The sequence below is a fragment of the Schistocerca serialis genome, unplaced genomic scaffold (genome assembly GCF_023864345.2).
Source record: "Schistocerca serialis cubense isolate TAMUIC-IGC-003099 unplaced genomic scaffold, iqSchSeri2.2 HiC_scaffold_1329, whole genome shotgun sequence".
In the NCBI taxonomy this organism is placed as follows: domain Eukaryota; kingdom Metazoa; phylum Arthropoda; class Insecta; order Orthoptera; family Acrididae; genus Schistocerca; species Schistocerca serialis.
In genome coordinates this window covers 176047-197417 of record NW_026047546.1, presented here as the reverse complement: position 1 = coordinate 197417, position 21371 = coordinate 176047, and the positions used below count along the sequence as shown (strand labels likewise).

Genomic DNA, 21371 nt, shown 5'->3' with positions numbered 1-21371 from the left:
ACACACACACACACACACACACACACACACACACACACACACACACACACACACAAAAATGCAGCTCACACACACGACTGCAGTCTCAGGCAACCCAAACCACACTGTGAGCAGTAGCACCAGTGCATGATGGGAGTGGTGAGTGGGTGGGGGAAAGGAGGCTGGGACGGGAGGGGGAGAGATAGTAATGGTGTGGATAGCCGACAGTGAATTTCTGCAGGTTGGGCGGGGGAAAATGAGAGAAATAGAGAGAAATAAATAAAAAATAATAAAATAAAATAAATGACTGGGTGCGGTGGTGGAGTGATGGCTGTGTAGTGCTGGAATGGGAGCAGGGAAGGGGCTGGATGGGTGAGGACAGCGACTAACCGAGGTTGCGGCCTATTTCTCTCCTTTTCTACTACTTCCTTCCCCCGTCACCACCTCTTCCCTGCCCGCCGCTCAACCTGCAGCACTTCACTGTCTGCCATCCTCACCATACTATCTCTCCCCCTCCCCTCCCCAGCCTCCTTTCCCCCACCCTGTTGCCACTCCCATCATGCACTGGTGCTGCTGCTTGCAGTGTTGTTTCAGTTGCCTGAGACTGCGGACACGTGTGTGAGTTGCGTTTGCGTGAGTGTGGTTTGTACGTACGTGTGTCTATTGTTGACAAAGGCCATTGGCCAAATGCTTTAAGTGTGAAAATCTCTTTGTTGTGCCTACCTGCAACTCAGCATCTCTGCTATATGGTGAGTAGCAACTTTCCTTCTCAGAATATTGTTACATTCCATCCTGGATTTTCCATTGTTTGGTTCCATTTCTTTCTTCTTTAGAAAAAACTTTTTTTTAGTGGCTTTTATTTCCTGCATACCTTCTTTGCTGTTCTAGATAATTGCTATTCATTTTATGTTGCTGATCATTTTATGTAATGTTGGATTAAATTTTTCAACCTGTCTGCTTTAGAAGTTCTCTACCTGTCAATTGATCCAGTTAGTAACAAGTTTTGAGTTTGTCATGTTCAAATAATTGACCACCAATCCATTTTTTAAAATGCAACAAAAGGTAATAACCACCAGGTGCAGAGTCAGAACTGTAGGGTGAACGATCAGAAAGTTCCCAACACAAACAATGAATCTTTTCATCAGTACAGGCAACAGTGCGTGGACACGCTTTGTCACGAAGGAATACTACCGCACGTGACAATTTACTCACACCGTTAATGTCGGATGGTATGTCTCAGTTTGGTGTGCATTGCCCATTATGTGTCAGCTGTAATTATTGAGCAGCATTCCATGAAATCAACCTAAAGCATGCCTTTCTCATTCCAGAAAGTGGCAGCCATAATTTGCAACTCGAGTAAGAAGAGTACGCAATTATTTTTCTTTGCAAATTTAAATGTTAAAACTGCACTGACTGCTCTTTTGATACTATGTCAGTGTAGGGCATCTGAATCTAGTTGCCTGTAACAGTGTGAGACAAATTCTCTCCATGTTGTCGGTAGTGGACATTCTTTGCTCTTTGCTGTAATGGATGGGTGTCACAGTTCATCATTGTGAGGTGGGAGAACATTGCTTCGGTCTGTCAGGATGATATAGCTGCTCTCCTGCCCAGGTACTGTCGGTTTGGTCAGCAGGCAGGCCTCGAGACTGTCAGAGGTAGCTGCAGCGAGACCAATAGGTCGCAGTAAAACTATTTATCGTTACATCGAGCAGGAGCCGATACGGGTGCGTGGTCTCCTCTGTCGAGTGTGATCGGTGACGGCCCACGACAGCTTCCTATCTGGAGCAGAGAGGATGGTCGTGCTGTAAAGCCGCATACTCTGTGGGAGTTTGTGTGATGACAAAGCACTTGTGGTGATTGGCCGGTACCCGTGCAGTGCCCTCGTGTGCCAGTGACTTCACTTACTACAACTTGTGTCAACTTGGCAAAGGTTTTGTGGGCAGCCCGGCAGTGTTGAACATACCCCTTTGTAGCATCCCTGTGTCGAGTTATTTTCCTGTCCGGCAAGGTATTGCGAAGAGCCGATTGATGAAATGCTGTATCGACTTATTGTTATGGCAGTGATCCACACATCGACGTAATGCAGAGGGCAGTTAGCAGGGCAGGTGTGTGATCAACCACATACCTTCAGACAGTATGAGGATCACTGTGTTCCAGAATTACTCCACAGCCCTGTATTCCACTTGCATTGTGACAGTGTGTCACTCGGTAACCATTTTCAGTACCCGTGTTGCCTACAACTCACTACATCTGAGTTTTGTGATAATTGTGCAAATAATGGAGCATCTGTCGTGAGAAAATTCGTAAGCCACTGCTCCGATGGCCATCTGTTGATCAGATCTTTGTTTTTGGCCCACTCCTCCACGAGTTGCACGATTTGTCAGTCTGGATACTATGCCTGACACTAGGTTGTTTATCATGCAGAGTTAAGCTACCACTTTCCAAGTCTTTATTTATTTATCGTATGGGAACAACAGCAAACAGTGACAAGTACATAAAATTTAATTATACATGTATAACTAGTTAAGTATTTACATATAGTCTAGTTTTACTTTTTGGCACAAATTTTATACACATTTTTAAATTGTGAAAATTACTAACTTAATATTACTGACTACTTAACTGATATAATTGCAAGTTTAAAAAGCCAGATACATTTAATCATATTTCAATATAGCAGAGATGCTGAGCCGTGATAGGCACAATAAAAAGATTCACACAGTCATAACTTTCGGCCATAAGGCCTTTGTCAGCAGTAGACACACATACACACATGCACACACACACACTCACGCAAGCGCAACTTGCACACACGTCTTCAGTCACAGAGAGCTGAAACTACACTGCCAGCTCTCTGAGACTGCAGATGTGTGTGCAAGTTGCACTTGCATGAGTGAGTGTGTGTGTGTGTGTGTGTGTGTGTGTGTGTGTGTGTGTGTGTGTGTGTGTGTGTGTGTGTCTACTGCTGACAAAGGCCTTAATGGTCGAAAGCATTAATTGTGTGAATCTTTTTGTTGTGCCTATCGTGGCTCAGCGTCTCCGCTATATGGTGAGTAGCAACTTTCCTTCTCTTGTATTGTTACATTCCATCTGGATTTTCCATTGTTTGATTTAATTATATTTCAATATCTAATGATTGAAGCCAACTAACAGCACAGGGAGTAGCATTAACAAAGTTATTATATGGTCCAGGACTCTTCCTCTGAGGACAGTCTCTAACATATGTTGAATAGTTTGTTGTTAGGCCCCACAATCACAAGCTGGAGGATCTCGGAGTCCCCACTTGTGCACCATAGCATTGCACCTGGCGTGGCCAGTTCTTATTCTATTCAGCATTTTCCACTCACTTCTCTGCAGATGAAATCTTGGTAGGCTGTCAGTTGGATCTTGGACACCTTGGTGTGCTATTGTTGCAGCATTCCATATTTTGCACCACTCTTCTTTAATGTCAAACTTCTTACTGTTCCTTTCATTATGCCACAGTGGATTGCAAGATTATAAGGAGTCTGGGGGAGGATTGTTTAAGACTGTATGAATTGAGAGGTCTTGTGGGTAGCTGGTGTGGTGTAGTTTCCTCCATTCTCGATCAATTGCTTCTTGGTGTCGCAATTGAGGTGGTGGGATGTTACTGACTGGGTGCAGCCAGGGGATTGAAGGGGATTTTAATGTGTCTGTAATAATCCTCACTGACTCATTCAGGTGTATGTACAGCTTCCTTGTGTGGGCACTATGTTGCCACACTGGAACGCAGTATTCTGCAACTGGGTACACCAGCATAAGTACGGTAGTACGTAGAGTCGATGTGCGTCGGCACCCCGTGTTGTACCAGCTAGTTTCTTTGCAACATTGTTTTCGGTCTTTTGTTTTTGGCTTGTTTTTGCCAAGTATTTTTTATATGTCAGAGACCAATCTAGTGTGACACCAAGGTATTTAGGCTGGAAATTATGTCCAACCTTTTATTGGTTTTTCAAGTTCCCTGTGACTCATTACTGTAAGCCCATAAACCAGTCGCTATTCTTGATGAATCTGAATCTCTCGAGATCCTTTTGCATTGAATTACAGTGCACCCTTCACATCTGGTTGAATCAACAGTTTTCAAAGGCATTCTTTTTTGCTTTCACTTGCAGCCAAAGGATTGTTGTTATTGTGGTCTTCAGACCAAAGACTGGTCTGATGCAGGTCTCCGTGCTAGTATGCCGCGTGTATGCCTCTGCATGTCTACTGCCACTTACATGTACTTGAACCTGATTCCGTATTCATCCCTACGTCTCCCTCTACAATTTTTACCCCCTAAAACTCCCTCCATTACAAAACTGGTGATTCCTTGATTCCTCAGGATGTAGTCTGTCAGCCAATCACTTCTTTTAGTAAAGTGTACCATGAATTCCTTTTTTCCCCATTCCTCTGGAGGTATTAGTATGGAATGTAGTCATATGTGGAAGTGAAACATGGACAATACACAAATTACACAAGAATGAAGTTTTTGAAATGTGGTGTTACAGAGGAATGTAGAAGATTAGATGAGTAGATAGCGTAACTAATGAGATACTGAATAGAACTGGAGAGATAAGAAATTTATGGGACAATTTGACTAATAGAAGGGGTTGGTTTATATGGCACATTCTGAGATGACAAGGGATCATCTATTTTGTATTGGAGGAAAGTTTGAGGGGTTAAAAATCGTACAGGGAGACCAAGAGGCGAATACAGTAAGCAGATGTATGTTGCAGTAGTTATTCAGAGATGAAGAGGCTTGCACAATATAAAGTAGTGTGGGGTGCTGCTTCAAACGAGACTTTGGACTGAAAACCACCACCACCACCACCATCTCATTCCTCTAATTTTCACGATTCTTCTGTAGCACCACAATTCAAAAGCTTCCTCTTGTTTGAACTGTTTATCATCCATGCTGTTGTCTGAACTGTTTATCATCTATGTTACACTCGCATATAAGGCTATGCTTTCAGACAAATGCTTTCAGAAAAGACTTAGTAACAACTAAATTAATTTCCAGTGTTAACAGATGTCGCTTCTTCAGAAACACTTGTCTTCTTCGTGCCACTCTACATTTTGTATCCTCTCTACCTCTGCCATCATCAGTTATTTTGCTGTCGAAATAGCAAAACTCATCTCTTTTTGTAATCTGATCACCTGATTCTATTCAACAACATTCCACCCCTATTTTACTTCTGTTGATGTTCATCTTGTATCTTAGTTTCAAGACATTGTCCATTCCATTCAACTGCTCTTCCAAGTCCTTTGCTGTCCCTGACAGCATAACAGTGTCATTGACAAACCTCAGATTTTTTATTTCTTCTCCCTGAACTTTAACTTCTACTCCACAATTTTTCTTTGGTTTCCTTTACTGCTTGCTCAATGTACAGAATCAATAACATCGGAGATGGACTACAACTCTGTCTCACTTCCTTCTCAGCCGCTGCTTCTGTTTCATGCCACTCAACTCCTATAACTGCCATCTGGTTTCTGTACAAGTTCTAACAATATTTCACTCTCTGTATTTTACCCCTACTACCTTCAGAATTTCGAAGAACGTAGTCCAGTTAACAGTATGTCGGGCTTCCTCTAAATCTACAAATGCTGTAACCATGGTTTTCCCTTTCTTCTACTTATCTTCTAGAATACATCAGGACCAGTATTTGTTTGTGTATCCCTTTCTATATGTGGAACATAAACTGACTTTTCCTGAGCTAAGCGTCTGTTTTTCCATTCTTCCACTGTTTCAAAATACTGACTTGTGTGGCTCTGTAAATAATTAATACATGGCACTGCAACATTGTTTTGAGCTGAATGCTGTTATATATTAAGAAATATCATCCTTATTAAAGTATTACAACTGTTATGTTGTGGTCAGATGAATTTCTTGTTGAAAGCTAACAAGAAATATATCAAACAACAGCATAATAGCCCGGAATATTTTAAGAAGTGTGTCTTTTATGGATGTAAAAGTTTAAATTTTACTATTAGCAAATGGCCTTTAATTTTATAATATGCCTCATAGCTTCATTTAGTTGGTGTTTGTATTATTGATTGCTTTTTCATCTTTCTTTTTCCCTATTCCAGAAGAACAAAACATCCAGAGTATCCATTCCACGAGAGATACTGATACTTCAATACTTGCAGCACTAGACAATGTATTGGAAGCTTTATCAGGGACGTCTGATGAAATTAATTCTTGGCAGCATATGTGATTGCTGCCTTTTCTGCAGACATTTATAACAAAATTTTTGTGATTATATATTCTCTAATGAAAAAATACAAAAGTATGTTTTTAGTAAATTGCTGTTCTTATTTGAGAAGACTGAATATTTCCCACTATATCCCTTCTCAACTCATATACCTATATATATTTTCATGTTTGACTGTGTGATGTAAGTTGTTATTCAGATAACATGGTTGTAGAGCTTAGAGCAATAAATGATAATTATTGCAAGCAGTTTCAGTGATCTTGTCATTAGACAATTGTCATTTTGAGAAAAATTGTACTTCACATCTTCACAAAGCTGTGTCAGCTGTTCTCACCTCCCAACATCATGCAGAGTAAATCTGTGGAGCAGTGGATGCAATGTCATCAAGATGTGAATTAACACTTACCGTGCGGCTGCCGTGATATTACGTCGCGGGCGGAAACGAAGAAAATGCGGCCGCCGTAATATTACGTCCCGCTGCATTCCACATTGTTTTAGTGTTTCAAACGCATTGTTAGCGTTCCCGCTACAACCTGTAGGTCTTGTAATGCTTGTAGTTCATCATATGAGCGCTAGGTCGCAGCACCTAGTGAGGTAATGCGATATATCCGTATATATTTCCGAACGAATTCACGTGTGTTTTTCAGGCGTATGTTACGTGTTCTGTGGTATCCTGTCGTTTGTTTACCGTTGATTTTGGCGCTAGTATTTTGGTTTTAGCTGGTTTATCTTCTTTTTACTCACAATGGCAAGTCATGAAGATGTAAAACTTTGAAAAATGATTGAAGAAGTACTTGCTGAACCTACTGATGATGATTTTTCGGATTTCGATAGTGACAGTGATTATGAAATGCCGGAAAATAACGATAGTCGAGGTAAGTCTAACATCTTACTAAATCGATGCAGAACAAGACAGTTCATGTTGCGATTTGTTCTGTTACGTTCTGTATTATTTCAGACACAGATTTGTCTTCAGATGAAGGCGAGCCAGCGCCTGTGGTTCCCCCCCCTCCACTCATCATCGAAAGAGGTCAAGATTGAGTGACATTTCAAAGGATGACTGGACTATTGTGGATCAAACACCAAACATTTAGTTATTTACAGGGTCTCATGGTGTGCTAAATAATGTAGGACTCGGTCAGTCTAGTGAATATTTAGATTTTTTTTCTCATTTTATAAATGACAGCGTTATTTCAATTATGAAGGAACAAACAAACCTATATGCTAGACAGAAGCTGGCCACACTGAGAGCACAAAACAAATTAGGGCCCAATTCTAGATTCAAGCAGTGGAGGACGCTAACAATTGCTGAAACAAAGACGTTTCTGGCTATTATCCTCCACATGTCAATCAGTGAGAAACCAAGTATGACCAGTCACTGGTGTAGTGATCCAGTGGTTAGCTGCAATTTTTGCCCCAATATTATGCCAAGGGACAGATTTCTGAGTATTTTGTCTATGTTCCACATAAATGACAATATAAAGCAAAAAAAGAAAGGTGAAGTGGACTTTGATGCCCTTCATAAGGTCAGGCCTCTTCTGGATGATTTGGTAAGGAATTTCAAAGAAAGTTATCAGCCAGGTGAAGCGTTAACCATTGATGAAGGTATGTGTCCTTTCAGAGGGCGTGTAGGTTTCAAAGTTTATATGGCTAATAAGCCAAACAAATATGGCATGAAGCTATACATTCTTGCAGAATCCAAAACTGGGTACATATACAACTTTGAAGTTTACCACGGAAGGGACGATAAACTGGACAACAGTGCTTCTGCAGTGGTAAAGAGATTGCTCGGCTCACTCCAAGGTAAGGGCCACACTGTATATGTTGACAGATTTTACACCAGTGTTCAGCTAGCCGAAGAACTGGCTAGAGCCAACACTGGTCTTGTAGGGACTGTAATGCCAAACAGAAAAGGATTGCCCAAGGCTCTCAAAGAGGGTAAACTCAAAAAGGGTGAACAAATATTTCGCCTCACGAATTATGTGCTAGCATTGCGATGGAAAGACAAGAGGGATGTGTGGATGATAAGTACCAGGCACACATCCTCAATGTTGCCTGTTGCTACAAGAGAAGGCAATGAGAAGTAGAAACCAGTGGCAGTGCTGGATTACAACAAACATAAAGCTGGTGTGACCTTTTTGATCAGCGTCTTTCATATGGAGCACTTGATCACAAAACAGTGAAGTGGTGGAGAAAGCTTGCCTTCCACTGTATAATTATGGCAGTTTCCAATGGTTGTATTTTGCACAATTGCATCAATGAGAAGAAACTGAGCACTCCTAAGTTTATACAGGAGGTCTGTACTGCATTAGTGTTACAGAGAGGAGAGAGAATTGAGGATTCTCATGGATCTGCATCGATTCCGTGATTGTCGCAGAAACATTTTCCGAAACGTGTGGAAATGGCAGAAGGAAAGAAGAAAGCACAAAGACGTTGTGTAGTGTGTAGTGGAAAACAAAAGAACATTACTGGGAAAGCTGGGAGGAAAGATACTTCTTATGAGTGCAGTGAGTGTAATGTAGGTTTGTGTGTCACCCCGTGCTTCAAGCTTTATCACACCGTGGTTCACTATGCAAAATAGCTTATGTGTATGTAGCTATGCTTTATGTGCAAATGGTATAACAAATGTCTTTTCTGTGTCAAGTGATCACTTTCCAAAATTTATTTCTTCTTTAAATTGAATAAAGTAGTAAAAATAAATTTTTGACAAAAATTTACTTTCGCAAAATCGAGGAGAAATCCACATCACTTCTCGGAAACAGTATATGCCCCATACACATGACTGTTAACCCATGTAAAGTTGAAACCTTAAAGTTTTAAACCATACCTGTAGTTTTTATGTATCTCTAACTTAACGTCCTTTACAGCTATTTAAAATCTGCTGAAAATAGAAAAAATCAGCCAGCACACAGGGAGTGGCATGCAGTTAAGGGCTTAGCATGGTAAGTATTAATATTTCTCTCATGATGATTGATCAGAACTGATTTTAATATTTACTATTCCCCTCATTGATCTGAACGTATAATACGATGTACCGTAGGCAAATGAGTCTAACTGTTGTCCTCAGCAGTGCAGCTTGGCACAATGGACTTACTTTGCCCATTCTCTGCAGCTACACTCCTGGAAATGGAAAAAAGAACACATTGACACCGGTGTGTCAGACCCACCATACTTGCTCCGGACACTGCGAGAGGGCTGTACAAGCAATGATCACACGCACGGCACAGCGGACACACCAGGAACCGCGGTGTTGGCCGTCGAATGGCGCTAGCTGCGCAGCATTTGTGCACCGCCGCCGTCAGTGTCAGCCAGTTTGCCGTGGCATACGGAGCTCCATCGCAGTCTTTAACACTGGTAGCATGCCGCGACAGCGTGGACGTGAACCGTATGTGCAGTTGACGGACTTTGAGCGAGGGCGTATAGTGGGCATGCGGGAGGCCGGGTGGACGTACCGCCGAATTGCTCAACACGTGGGGCGTGAGGTCTCCACAGTACATCGATGTTGTCGCCAGTGGTCGGCGGAAGGTGCACGTGCCCGTCGACCTGGGACCGGACCGCAGCGACGCCGGATGCACGCCAAGACCGTAGGATCCTACGCAGTGCCGTAGGGGACCGCACCGCCACTTCCCAGCAAATTAGGGACACTGTTGCTCCTGGGGTATCGGCGAGGACCATTCGCAACCGTCTCCATGAAGCTGAGCTACGGTCCCGCACACTGTTAGGCCGTCTTCCGCTCACGCCCCAACATCGTGCAGCCCGCCTCCAGTGGTGTCGCGACAGGCGTGAATGGAGGGACGAATGGAGACGTGTCGTCTTCAGCGATGAGAGTCGCTTCTGCCTTGGTGCCAATGATGGTCGTATGCGTGTTTGGCGCCGTGCAGGTGAGCGCCACAATCAGGACTGGATACGACCGAGGCACACAGGGCCAACACCCGGCATCATGGTGTGGGGAGCGATCTCCTACACTGGCCATACACCACTGGTGATCGTCGAGGGGACACTGAATAGTGCACGGTACATCCAAACCGTCATCGAACCCATCGTTCTACCATTCCTAGACCGGCAAGGGAACTTGCTGTTCCAACAGGACAATGCACGTCCGCATGTATCCCGTGCCACCCAACGTGCTCTAGAAGGTGTAAGTCAACTACCCTGGCCAGCAAGATCTCCTGATCTGTCCCCCATTGAGCATGTTTGGGACTGGATGAAGCGTCGTCTCACGCGGTCTGCACGTCCAGCACGAACGCTGGTCCAACTGAGGCGCCAGGTGGAAATGGCATGGCAAGCCGTTCCACAGGACTACATCCAGCATCTCTACGATCGTCTCCATGGGAGAATAGCAGCCTGCATTGCTGCGAAAGGTGGATATACACTGTACTAGTGCCGACATTGTGCATGCTCTGTTGCCTGTGTCTGTGTGCCTGTGGTTCTGTCAGTGTGATCATGTGATGTATCTGACTCCAGGAATGTGTCAATAAAGTTTCCCCTTCCTGGGACAATGAATTCACGGTGTTCTTATTTCAATTTCCAGGAGTGTACATGCGCAGTTCTCATCCCTCCGTGCTTTCTTACCCCTTCACCTCTATGCGCGGATGTGCTGTCCTATGTGATATGGGCTATAGCTGTGGTGCCACTCTTTTTGGACACTGGGGAGTTGCTTGGAAACCAACTTGAAGATCCCCGACTGTGTGACCGTACCCGTGTTTCCGCTGCTTTCACACTTCAAATGTCATCTTTAAGTCAGCTTCACATACGCAAAAAAAGGGTCTCCACAGCTAGTGGCGTACTGCATTTGCAATGCAGTTGCTTCTGTGAACTCCCAATTTTCAGTAGTGCAACTTAAGAGATGTAAATTTTGTTGTGCCACAAGAAGTTCAACATGGTTGTACTTTGGACACTGGGGGTGGGGGTTGCTTAAAAACCAGCTTGAAGATCCCTGTGTGTGGCCATATCTATGTTTCCACTGCTTTCACACTTGAAATGTTTTTTTTAAGCCAGATTCTTTTAACTACCGATTTTTCAAAATACTTTAAACTTTGATTTAAGAGGAAAAAGTAAAAATATATTTTACATCATCATATGCAGCATCAATATCCTTTGGCAAGAAGACTAGATTTCATCAAGGTAATTAAAGAGCAGACACTTGAAATGTTTTTTTGAAGCCAGATTCTTTTAACTACCAATTTTTCAAAATACTTTAAACTTTGATTTAAGAGGAAAAAGTAAAAATATATTTTTTATGTAGATTCACAAGCAACTGACCTTAAAGCGACTGTCCATTTGTGAGCACCCAGCAATCACATGTACAAGCCCCTTCTCTATTGTGGCCAAAGGTAACTGTAGAAGAAAAATCACCCAAACTTTGTACCATAATCACAAGTTACGGAATTATTTAAAAAAGAAAATTATTGTCATCAAGAAGCATTATGTTCCGTTATAATGTACAAATTACCTATGCGTCTTATTGTTAGTCCATAAAAAAATCATATCAATACTTACTCAAAAATGTATGGGGAGATGCTCAATAAATGGCCAGGTTATTTCTTCAACTATACTAGATCTAAGCAAACTTTAAATGACTAATTAGGATGCGTTTTTCAGTACCCACGATTAAGAGATGATAGAAAATATCAGTTAGCAGAAAACACCTCAATTTTTTCTCCAGAATCATTCACTATAATTGAAAAACTAAATTATGCTATGCACATAGTCCCAAATGTAGTTTTGATGGTCAATGATTCAATGTCTCTCTTAAATTCTATGTCAACAAGAAACTGGAGTTCATTTTTGTATAATTGTACTATCAATAGAATAGAACACTGTATTCGGTGTAACAGAAAAGTAAAACAGTCATAGAGATGCCTTGGGTGAAAGCACACAGAGAAGTCAGAAACAATGAAAAAGTGGACAAACTTGCAATGGCAGTATTAACAACAGGGATACTTTTAAGTATAAAATTACTTCATACAGAATTTTACATCATCATATCCAGCATCAATATCCTTTGGCAAGAAGACTAGATTTCATCAAGGTAATTAAAGAGCAGGCACTACACAGAAGTTCAAGATCCCATTGTGACGTCAGTTCCACAAAACAAACTACAGGAGAAGAAGGAGCTCCATTTTAATATAGTTGAGGTTATCTCATGGGAAATTACCAGACCAGCTGTACCTCCTCAGTCTTAATGAGGCAGCTTATTGTGAGGAGGAAATGAAACAGTTGCTGATGTGCACTGCCTCCCATTTACTTGCTCCCTATTAAGGATTCACCATGAAGAATTACTGAAGAATCTGTTTCAGAAACGTGTACATGTCCCTCTTTCCAGTAGCAACCTCTTGGAGTAGTCACCGTCTATGACATAGTGAGAAAATATCTAAACAACATATGACAAAATAGTGAACTCTGTGTTTATGATATGTTAGTTTAGCAATAATTATTCTACTACTATTGCAATACTTGAATCAACATACCTGTTGTTGTTATATGAACTGTTCAGCACCTTAATTAATATTAATATTTCTATTGTGTATTTTATCTAATTTTGTACAAGGGAGACAGTTGTATGGCAAAACAGCTGAAAATCAACGACTTCTATAAACAGTTATTGATTATAAAACTCCTTTGATTTCATCCTGATTTTGGTTTACCAGGTTTTCTCAAATTACTTCAGGGCGAAGCCGACATGTTCCCTGCTATAAGGTCATGTACAACTACGTGTCATATCCTTCTCATACTAGACCTGTAAGTATGCACACTGTCCAGTTACATTAATGTGAGCACCCATCAAAAGCCTGAGTAACCATCTTTTGCAATACTAGATATGCAAGAGGTGAGGTTCTGGAAGGTTCCAAATGGGATGTGGAGCTGTACTTAATCAAGTGCAGTGGCCAACTGCGTTAGGTTTCTCGGATGAGAATCCATGGCACAAGCAGCCAGATTGAGATGGTCCCACCGATTCTCAACTAGCTTTAAATTCAGAGAGTTTGACAGCCAAGAGTATGATAAGCTCACCCTGCTGCTCTCTGAACCGCACGTATACACTGCGAGCTGTGTGAAATGTTGCATTATCTTGCTGATAGATGCCTTCATACCGAGAAAATATAACCTTCACGTAATGGTGGACACGTTCCCCAAGAATAGATGCGTATTTGTGTTGATCCATTGTGCCTTCCGGAATGACTTCGTCATCCACGGAATGCCAGAAAACAATCCCCAGACCATAATGCTACCTCCTGGTTGGAAGGTGTTTGCTTTCAGATGTTTACATGCCACGCACGCCAATGTCTGGCTGTCTGGTGCAGCATGAAACGTGATTCATCTGAAAAGGCCACCTGTCACCACTCAATGGACATCCAGCTGCAGTATTGGCATGCAAATTCTAGCTTTTGTCACTGATGAACAGCAGTTAGAATGCATGAACCAAGCGCCTGCTGTAGAGGTTGGTTTACACCAATGTTTGCTAAACAGCCGTTGAGGAGGCATCCCAACAGTGGAACATCTGTTCACCTGTACACATCTCCACAGCCATCGTTCACCCTAGTCATCTGTGACACATGCTGTACCGCTGTAGGTAATATGTTCATAGAGTTCCGGTCTTCTACGGGTACAGTAATTTAGGGGTTGCCGCAGGAGTCAATTGTTGGTCCTTTTCTTTTTTTAATTTTGTTACATCAATGACATGACACAACCCCCAAAGCCACATCAAGTAAGATATGCTGATGACACCATGGTCAGTAGTATATGTAAGGGATTTCTGGACCAAAGAGAATATTTTTTAAAAATTTCTCGATATGAAGCCAAGGTCTTAGTTTTGCTGTTTCCCCCATTTAAAAATTTGTCTATATCTGCAAACAAAATTATCATTCAATTTAAAAATTTAAAAAAATACAAATTTTAAAATTTATTCAAATTCAGTAACACAACCAAACAATCTTTGTTTTGTTTTTCATCCCAATAAACAAAATTTATTCTAACAATTTTCTCTAATTTATCATCGTGTCTGAAAATATTTAGTATAACAAACTAAAAGAAACGGTTTGCCACCATATTTAGTTATTAAACTTCCAGCTTTTTAAATATTGTAAGATATATTTACTTTAAGTTCTTATAATTTAATGAACACTTACAAACAACCATTACTTAACTGTTAAGTTTATTTACAAGAATTTCAACTCTACCATTCATGTGCACTTGGTTTTGATTTTATGTATATAGAAAAAACTGGTTTCCAAAAATTAAAACCATAATTTTTTCAGCTTTTGTCTTCTCTAATCTTCTGAAAACATTTCAAAAGGAAATGAAAAATGAAGATAACACTTTTATAACTTGTTAACAAAATTTATTTATTTGCGTAATTAAAAATTTTCAGTTCAAATTGTATGTTGTGAATCATAAATTAAATTCTTTTTAGCATACATAATTATATATGCTATTGTATGATTAGGTATATTTTCAGTAAGAAGTGCATATAATTTCATTGCTGTTTTTTCAGTAGTTAAAACATTCATTCTTCTTTCCATATTTATGACATAGATAGGATAATTTTGAATAAAATTGAATATTTACATTTACGTCGTTATTTAATTGCATTATTCTTTTAAAACCTTTAAAAGCATTGAAAGCTTTTAAAAATTATTTGGAGGATCAAGAATTCATCATTCTTGAGGAAAATCTTCAATTCTTCAATTTTTTAACTCAAGTATTTGTAATTTAACGTGATACAATAAAGAAGAATCATAAAACTCACTATTTTTTCGATTATTTTGGTAAAAAAATAAAGTTAGGCACCTAAGATTCGGCAAAATTACAATAATTAGTAGGATCTGGTTCAAAATTTCTTTTCCCTGTAATACAACAAACTTTATTGTTTGTAGTTGAAGGAAAAAATTGGAATATCTGCGTTTTTTAAGACTTTCTTGTTCCAGTTCAGGTGAATATCCTGGTTCATATTTATTAATAGAAACATGAATTTCCATATTTTTACAACAATTTTGCCTTCTTTTGGTGGTGTACCATTCTCATTATTAATAGCCCATTGAAGAATAGAATCTTCTTGGTATTTTCTTGAACCCTAGGTGAAAGTTACTGTTAAATCACCTTACAAAATTGTTTTTTAAACTCCTTAAAAATCCACCAAGTAAATCTAATTGATGAAGCAATTCATTTTGTTAGTTTTTAATTTCATCATTGTTAATAATATGTCCTTCAGTAGTAAATTCATTGGATAGAAATGAAGTTAATGGAATAAGATTTGGTGAAGGAATAAATGGATGTTCTATTCTAGATAAAGTATTGTTTCCTTCTTTTTAACTGTAATAACATCAAACATTTTTAACACATAATTATAAATTAGTTTAAAATTCAACTTACAATCATATGCAGAAAAATCTGTTTCATCTGTATGAATAACATCAAATGTCATATAAAGTTGTGAATAATTAGAGTGAATACATGTATCACTAATATTAATATTAATTTCTGTTTCCTTGTTACGAAGGTTTAAACTACTTTTTGTCTTCTCATTTACAGGAAATGACTAAAACTGATAACGCTCGATTTTGTTCATTATTTTTATGGAAAAAATTATTAATTCATTCTAAAATTGCTGTTACATGAGCACCATTGAAGTCAATTAAATTCTCATCAGTAATAGTAGTTATTAAATTTTTGATAGTGTCAAAAATTGGTTACATGTATAGGATAATAGGGTTCATAAATGATCGGTCCTCCAAATTCAGAATTTGGTTTAAATGCAGAAATAATATTAGTTTCTCTATGAAAATGATCATTGTGTTTAACTAACATTCCATTAGCTAGATCAAAATTAATATTTCTAAATTCAAATGAACTAATTTTAGGAACATTATTAGCAATTGTTTTATACATTAGCGTCAGTAATTTGAATATTAACTCGTAAAAGTTGTCCAATACAATCTTCTTATCTTTAAATAATTTAACTTTCAGTAACAACTCTATTCAAAATTTTATCTTCCTCAGTATGTATGTTATATTTTTTTCCACTGTATAAAGTTTTCTTAATTTTTCGAACTGTGTTGACCAACTGGAATTTCTGTCGTTTCTTCATTAGTATAAAATTTACTATTTTTTGTTGGAATATTTGGAGTTAAGAAAGTTAAATATAAACCAACCAGTGAAACATTTTTATACATTTCTTTCAATGGAACATATAGTCTTTTCTTCAGAACAGATGAATTATCAATCAACTGAAATAATCTGATCATTAATATTAATAAAAATTATGTAAATAAATTTCAGATAAGAAACCAAAAATACGAATTCGTGAAAAAATTTTAAAAAAACAAACATGGTGAACTTTTGCCACACTCAATTCGATGATCAGTAATAGTACCAAGTGGTTGTGTAAAAACAACATTAATGAATGATAAGTATATTCTAGCTCCAGGATGGTTCAACTGAAAATAAATTAATCATTTGTAAGTTTGTTCAAAAAGTTTCAATGAGGCAAAATATCAAGAATTTATATATAGATGTGAAAAAATTGAACATAAAATGAATTAAAAATTGCTACTTGAAAATAATGATGAAATTATTCCATTAGATGAACGCAAAAAAATTCAGTTCTAGTTTAATGTGATTTCATTCCTGAAAATCAAAATGTAGTAAGAGAATATTGTACTACATTAAAGGAATACATTGTGTTTATTTAGCTCAAACTTATTCAATAATATCAAAACATAGGTTAGATAATGTAAACTTTTTAACTATTTTCAGGCAAGGTGACACAAATTTAAATCGTATTTATCATGAATTTGTTGGTGGTAATTTAAACACTGATGTTGCTAAAGAAATGTGAAGCAAATGTTGGAATAATGATGAATCTGGATTATAACAATAGATGTGACAAGAAAAATTAATAATGGTAAATACAGAAAAAGCTTAAAAATTTTTTAAATTTGAAATGTTAAATAAAAGTTGGACATAAAAACGTTGAACATAAAAGATGGACAAGAAATAAAAATGATTATTGTATTTTTATGCTAAATAAATGTTTCCGGAATACAAGCCAGCAATTGTTAAAAAAGCTAAACGAAATAGAAAAGTGAAAGAACAATTAAAAGAAGAGTTTAAAAAATGTAAGGAACAGCCAAGAACAGATTGTGAAAAAGTAAAAACCAGTTATCGATGTAACTGAACAAGTTAAAGAAGGAAAGGATGGATGATAATGTGATAAAAGCAAGAGAACAAAATATATGAGTTGAAAAACAAATGTTCCATATAGTCAACATTATTTAGAAGAATTCAACGATATTCCATTAATTGAACAATAGGTAGTGATAAAAGACATTATCCAATAAGTGAATCAGAAATACATGATTTATTTAATAAATATGAAGAAGAAGTTAATGATGGAAAAAATAAAAAATAAAAGATATTAAAAAATAAGTGAAAGAACGTTAAAATTTATCATTCATAGTAAATCTACTCTTTTTGGATTGCAACCTGTGAATATTCAGTTGAATTCAGTTAAGATAAATAAAAAATTGATGAAAAAGAATATTTAGTTACTGATGGATTGACGAATCTTTGAACTGGAAAACAAATTACTTTGGATGATCTAGGTAAGGAATTCTATTCTTTTGATTTATAAATTTATGCTATAATTTCATATGCCCCCCCCCCATGAACCATGGACCTTGCCGTTGGTGGGGAGGCTTGCGTGCCTCAGCGATACAGATAGCCGTACCGTAGGTGCAACCACAACGGAGGGGTATCTGTTGAGAGGCCAGACAAACGTGTGGTTCCTGAAGAGGGGCAGCAGCCTTTTCAGTAGTTGCAAGGGCAACAGTCTGGATGATTGACTGATCTGGCCTTGTAACAATAACCAAAACGGCCTTGCTGTGCTGGTACTGCGAACGGCTGAAAGCAAGGGGAAACTACAGCCGTAATTTTTCCCGAGGGCATGCAGCTTTACTGTATGATTACATGATGATGGCGTCCTCTTGGGTAAAATATTCCGGAGGTAAAATAGTCCCCCATTCGGATCTCCGGGCGGGGACTACTCAAGAGGATGTCGTTATCAGGAGAAAGAAAACTGGCGTTCTACGGATCGGAGCGTGGAATGTCAGATCCCTTAATCGGGCAGGTAGGTTAGAAAATTTAAAAAGGGAAATGGATAGGTTGAAGTTAGATATAGTGGGAATTAGTGAAGTTCGGTGGCAGGAGGAACAAGACTTCTGGTCAGGTGACTACAGGGTTATAAACACAAAATCAAATAGGGGTAATGCAGGAGTAGGTTTAATAATGAATAGGAAAATAGGAATGCGGGTAAGCTACTACAAACAGCATAGTGAACGCATTATTGTGGCCAAGATAGATACGAAGCCCACACCTACTACAGTAGTACAAGTTTATATGCCAACTAGCTCTGCAGATGACGAAGAAATTGAAGGAATGTATGATGAAATAAAAGAAATTATTCAGATTGTGAAGGGAGACGAAAATTTAATAGTCATGGGTGACTGGAATTCGAGTGTAGGAAAAGGGAGAGAAGGAAACATAGTAGGTGAATATGGATTGGGGGACAGAAATGAAAGAGGAAGCCGCCTGGTAGAATTTTGCACAGAGCATAACTTAATCATAACTAATACTTGGTTTAAGAATCATGAAAGAAGGTTGTATACATGGAAGAACCCTGGAGATACTAAAAGGTATCAGATAGATTATATAATGGTAAGACAGAGATTTAGGAACCAGGTTTTAAATTGTAAGACATTTCCAGGGGCAGATGTGGACTCTGACCACAATCTATTGGTTATGACCTGTAGATTAAAACTGAAGAAACTGCAAAAAGGTGGGAATTTAAGGAGATGGGACCTGGATAAACTGAAAGAACCAGAGGTTGTACAGAGATTCAGGGAGAGCATAAGGAAGCAATTGACAGGAATGGGGGAAATAAATACAGTAGAAGAAGAATGGGTAGCTTTGAGGGATGAAGTAGTGAAGGCAGCAGAGGATCAAGTAGGTAAAAAGACGAGGTCTAGTAGAAATCCTTGCGTAACAGAAGAAATATTGAATTTAATTGATGAAAGGAGAAAATATAAAAATGCAGTAAGTGAAACAGGCAAAAAGGAATACAAACGTCTCAAAAATGAGATCGACAGGAAGTGCAAAATGGCTAAGCAGGGATGGCTAGAGGACAAATGTAAGGATGTAGAGGCCTATCTCACTAGGGGTAAGATAGATACCGCCTACAGGAAAATTAAAGAGACCTTTGGAGATAAGAGAACGACTTGTATGAATATCAAGAGCTCAGATGGAAACCCAGTTCTAAGCAAAGAAGGGAAAGCAGAAAGGTGGAAGGAGTATATAGAGGGTCTATACAAGGGCGATGTACTTGAGGACAATATTATGGAAATGGAAGAGGATGTAGATGAAGATGAAATGGGAGATACGATACTGCGTGAAGAGTTTGACAGAGCACTGAAAGACCTAAGTCGAAACAAGGCCCCCGGAGTAGACAATATTCCATTGGAACTACTGACGGCCGTGGGAGAGCCAGTCCTGACAAAACTCTACCATCTGGTGAGCAAGATGTATGAAACAGGCGAAATACCCTCAGACTTCAAGAAGAATATAATAATTCCAATCCCGAAGAAAGCAGGTGTTGACAGATGTGAAAATTACCGAACTATCAGCTTAATAAGTCACAGCTGCAAAATACGAACACGAATTCTTTACAGACGAATGGAAAAACTAGTAGAAGCCAACCTCGGGGAAGATCAGTTTGGATTCCGTAGAAACACTGGAACACGTGAGGCAATACTGACCTTACGACTTATCTTAGAAGAAAGATTAAGGAAAGGCAAACCTACGTTTCTAGCATTTGTAGACTTAGAGAAAGCTTTTGACAATGTTGACTGGAATACTCTCTTTCAAATTCTAAAGGTGGCAGGGGTAAAATACAGGGAGCGAAAGGCTATTTACAATTTGTACAGAAACCAGATGGCAGTTATAAGAGTCGAGGGACATGAAAGGGAAGCAGTGGTTGGGAAGGGAGTAAGACAGGGTTGTAGCCTCTCCCCGATGTTGTTCAATCTGTATATTGAGCAAGCAGTAAAGGAAACAAAAGAAAAATTCGGGGTAGGTATTAAAATTCATGGAGAAGAAATAAAAACTTTGAGGTTCGCCGATGACATTGTAATTCTGTCAGAGACAGCAAAGGACTTGGAAGAGCAGTTGAATGGAATGGACAGTGTCTTGAAAGGAGGATATAAGATGAACATCAACAAAAGCAAAACAAGGATAATGGAATGTAGTCTAATTAAGTCGGGTGATGCTGAGGGAATTAGATTAGGAAATGAGGCACTTAAAGTAGTAAAGGAGTTTTGCTATTTGGGGAGCAAAATAACTGATGATGGTCGAAGTAGAGAGGATATAAAATGTAGGCTGGCAATGGCAAGGAAAGCGTTTCTGAAGAAGAGAAATTTGTTAACATCCAGTATTGATTTAAGTGTCAGGAAGTCATTTCTGAAAGTATTCGTATGGAGTGTAGCCATGTATGGAAGTGAAACATGGACGATAAATAGTTTGGACAAGAAGAGAATAGAAGCTTTCGAAATGTGGTGCTACAGAAGAATGCTGAAGATTAGATGGGTAGATCACATAACTAATGAGGAAGTATTGAATAGGATTGGGGAGAAGAGAAGTTTGTGGCACAACTTGACCAGAAGAAGGGATCGGTTGGTAGGACATGTTCTGAGGCATCAAGGGATCACCAATTTAGTATTGGAGGGCAGCGTGGAGGGTAAAAATCGTAGAGGGAGACCAAGAGATGAATACACTAAGCAGATTCAGAAGGATGTAGGTTGCAGTAGGTACTGGGAGATGAAAAAGCTTGCACAGGATAGAGTAGCATGGAGAGCTGCATCAAAGCAGTCTCAGGACTGAAGACACAACAACAACACAATTTTATATGACTCAAATGTTGTATATTCTGAGAATAAGCCAAATAAAATCAAATCAGTTAAAGAAAATAAGAATAATTATTTGATAAAAAAATTGTTGAAGATTATTTTCCTAGTTTTTCAGAAAGAATCTTACTAATTCATTTCAAAATGTTGGTGAAGATTTAATAAAAAAATATTCAGAAAAACCAGTTGAATATATGTGGATGAATAATGTAAGTTAATTAATTGATAGATGAGC

At 38.7% G+C, this 21371-nt stretch overlaps 1 protein-coding gene across 1 annotated transcript in view; it reads left to right on the top strand.

The window, feature by feature from the left end:
* Positions 1 to 6276, top strand: part of LOC126439536 (aldo-keto reductase family 1 member D1-like) — a 47178-nt gene extending 40902 nt beyond the window's left edge. Inside the window, exon 4 of the mRNA XM_050090570.1 lies at positions 6061 to 6276. Within this exon, the coding sequence (XP_049946527.1) occupies positions 6061 to 6103 (43 nt within the window). The 3' untranslated portion in view covers positions 6104 to 6276. The remainder of the gene's footprint in view (positions 1 to 6060) is intronic.
* Positions 6277 to 21371: the final 15095 nt, after the last annotated feature.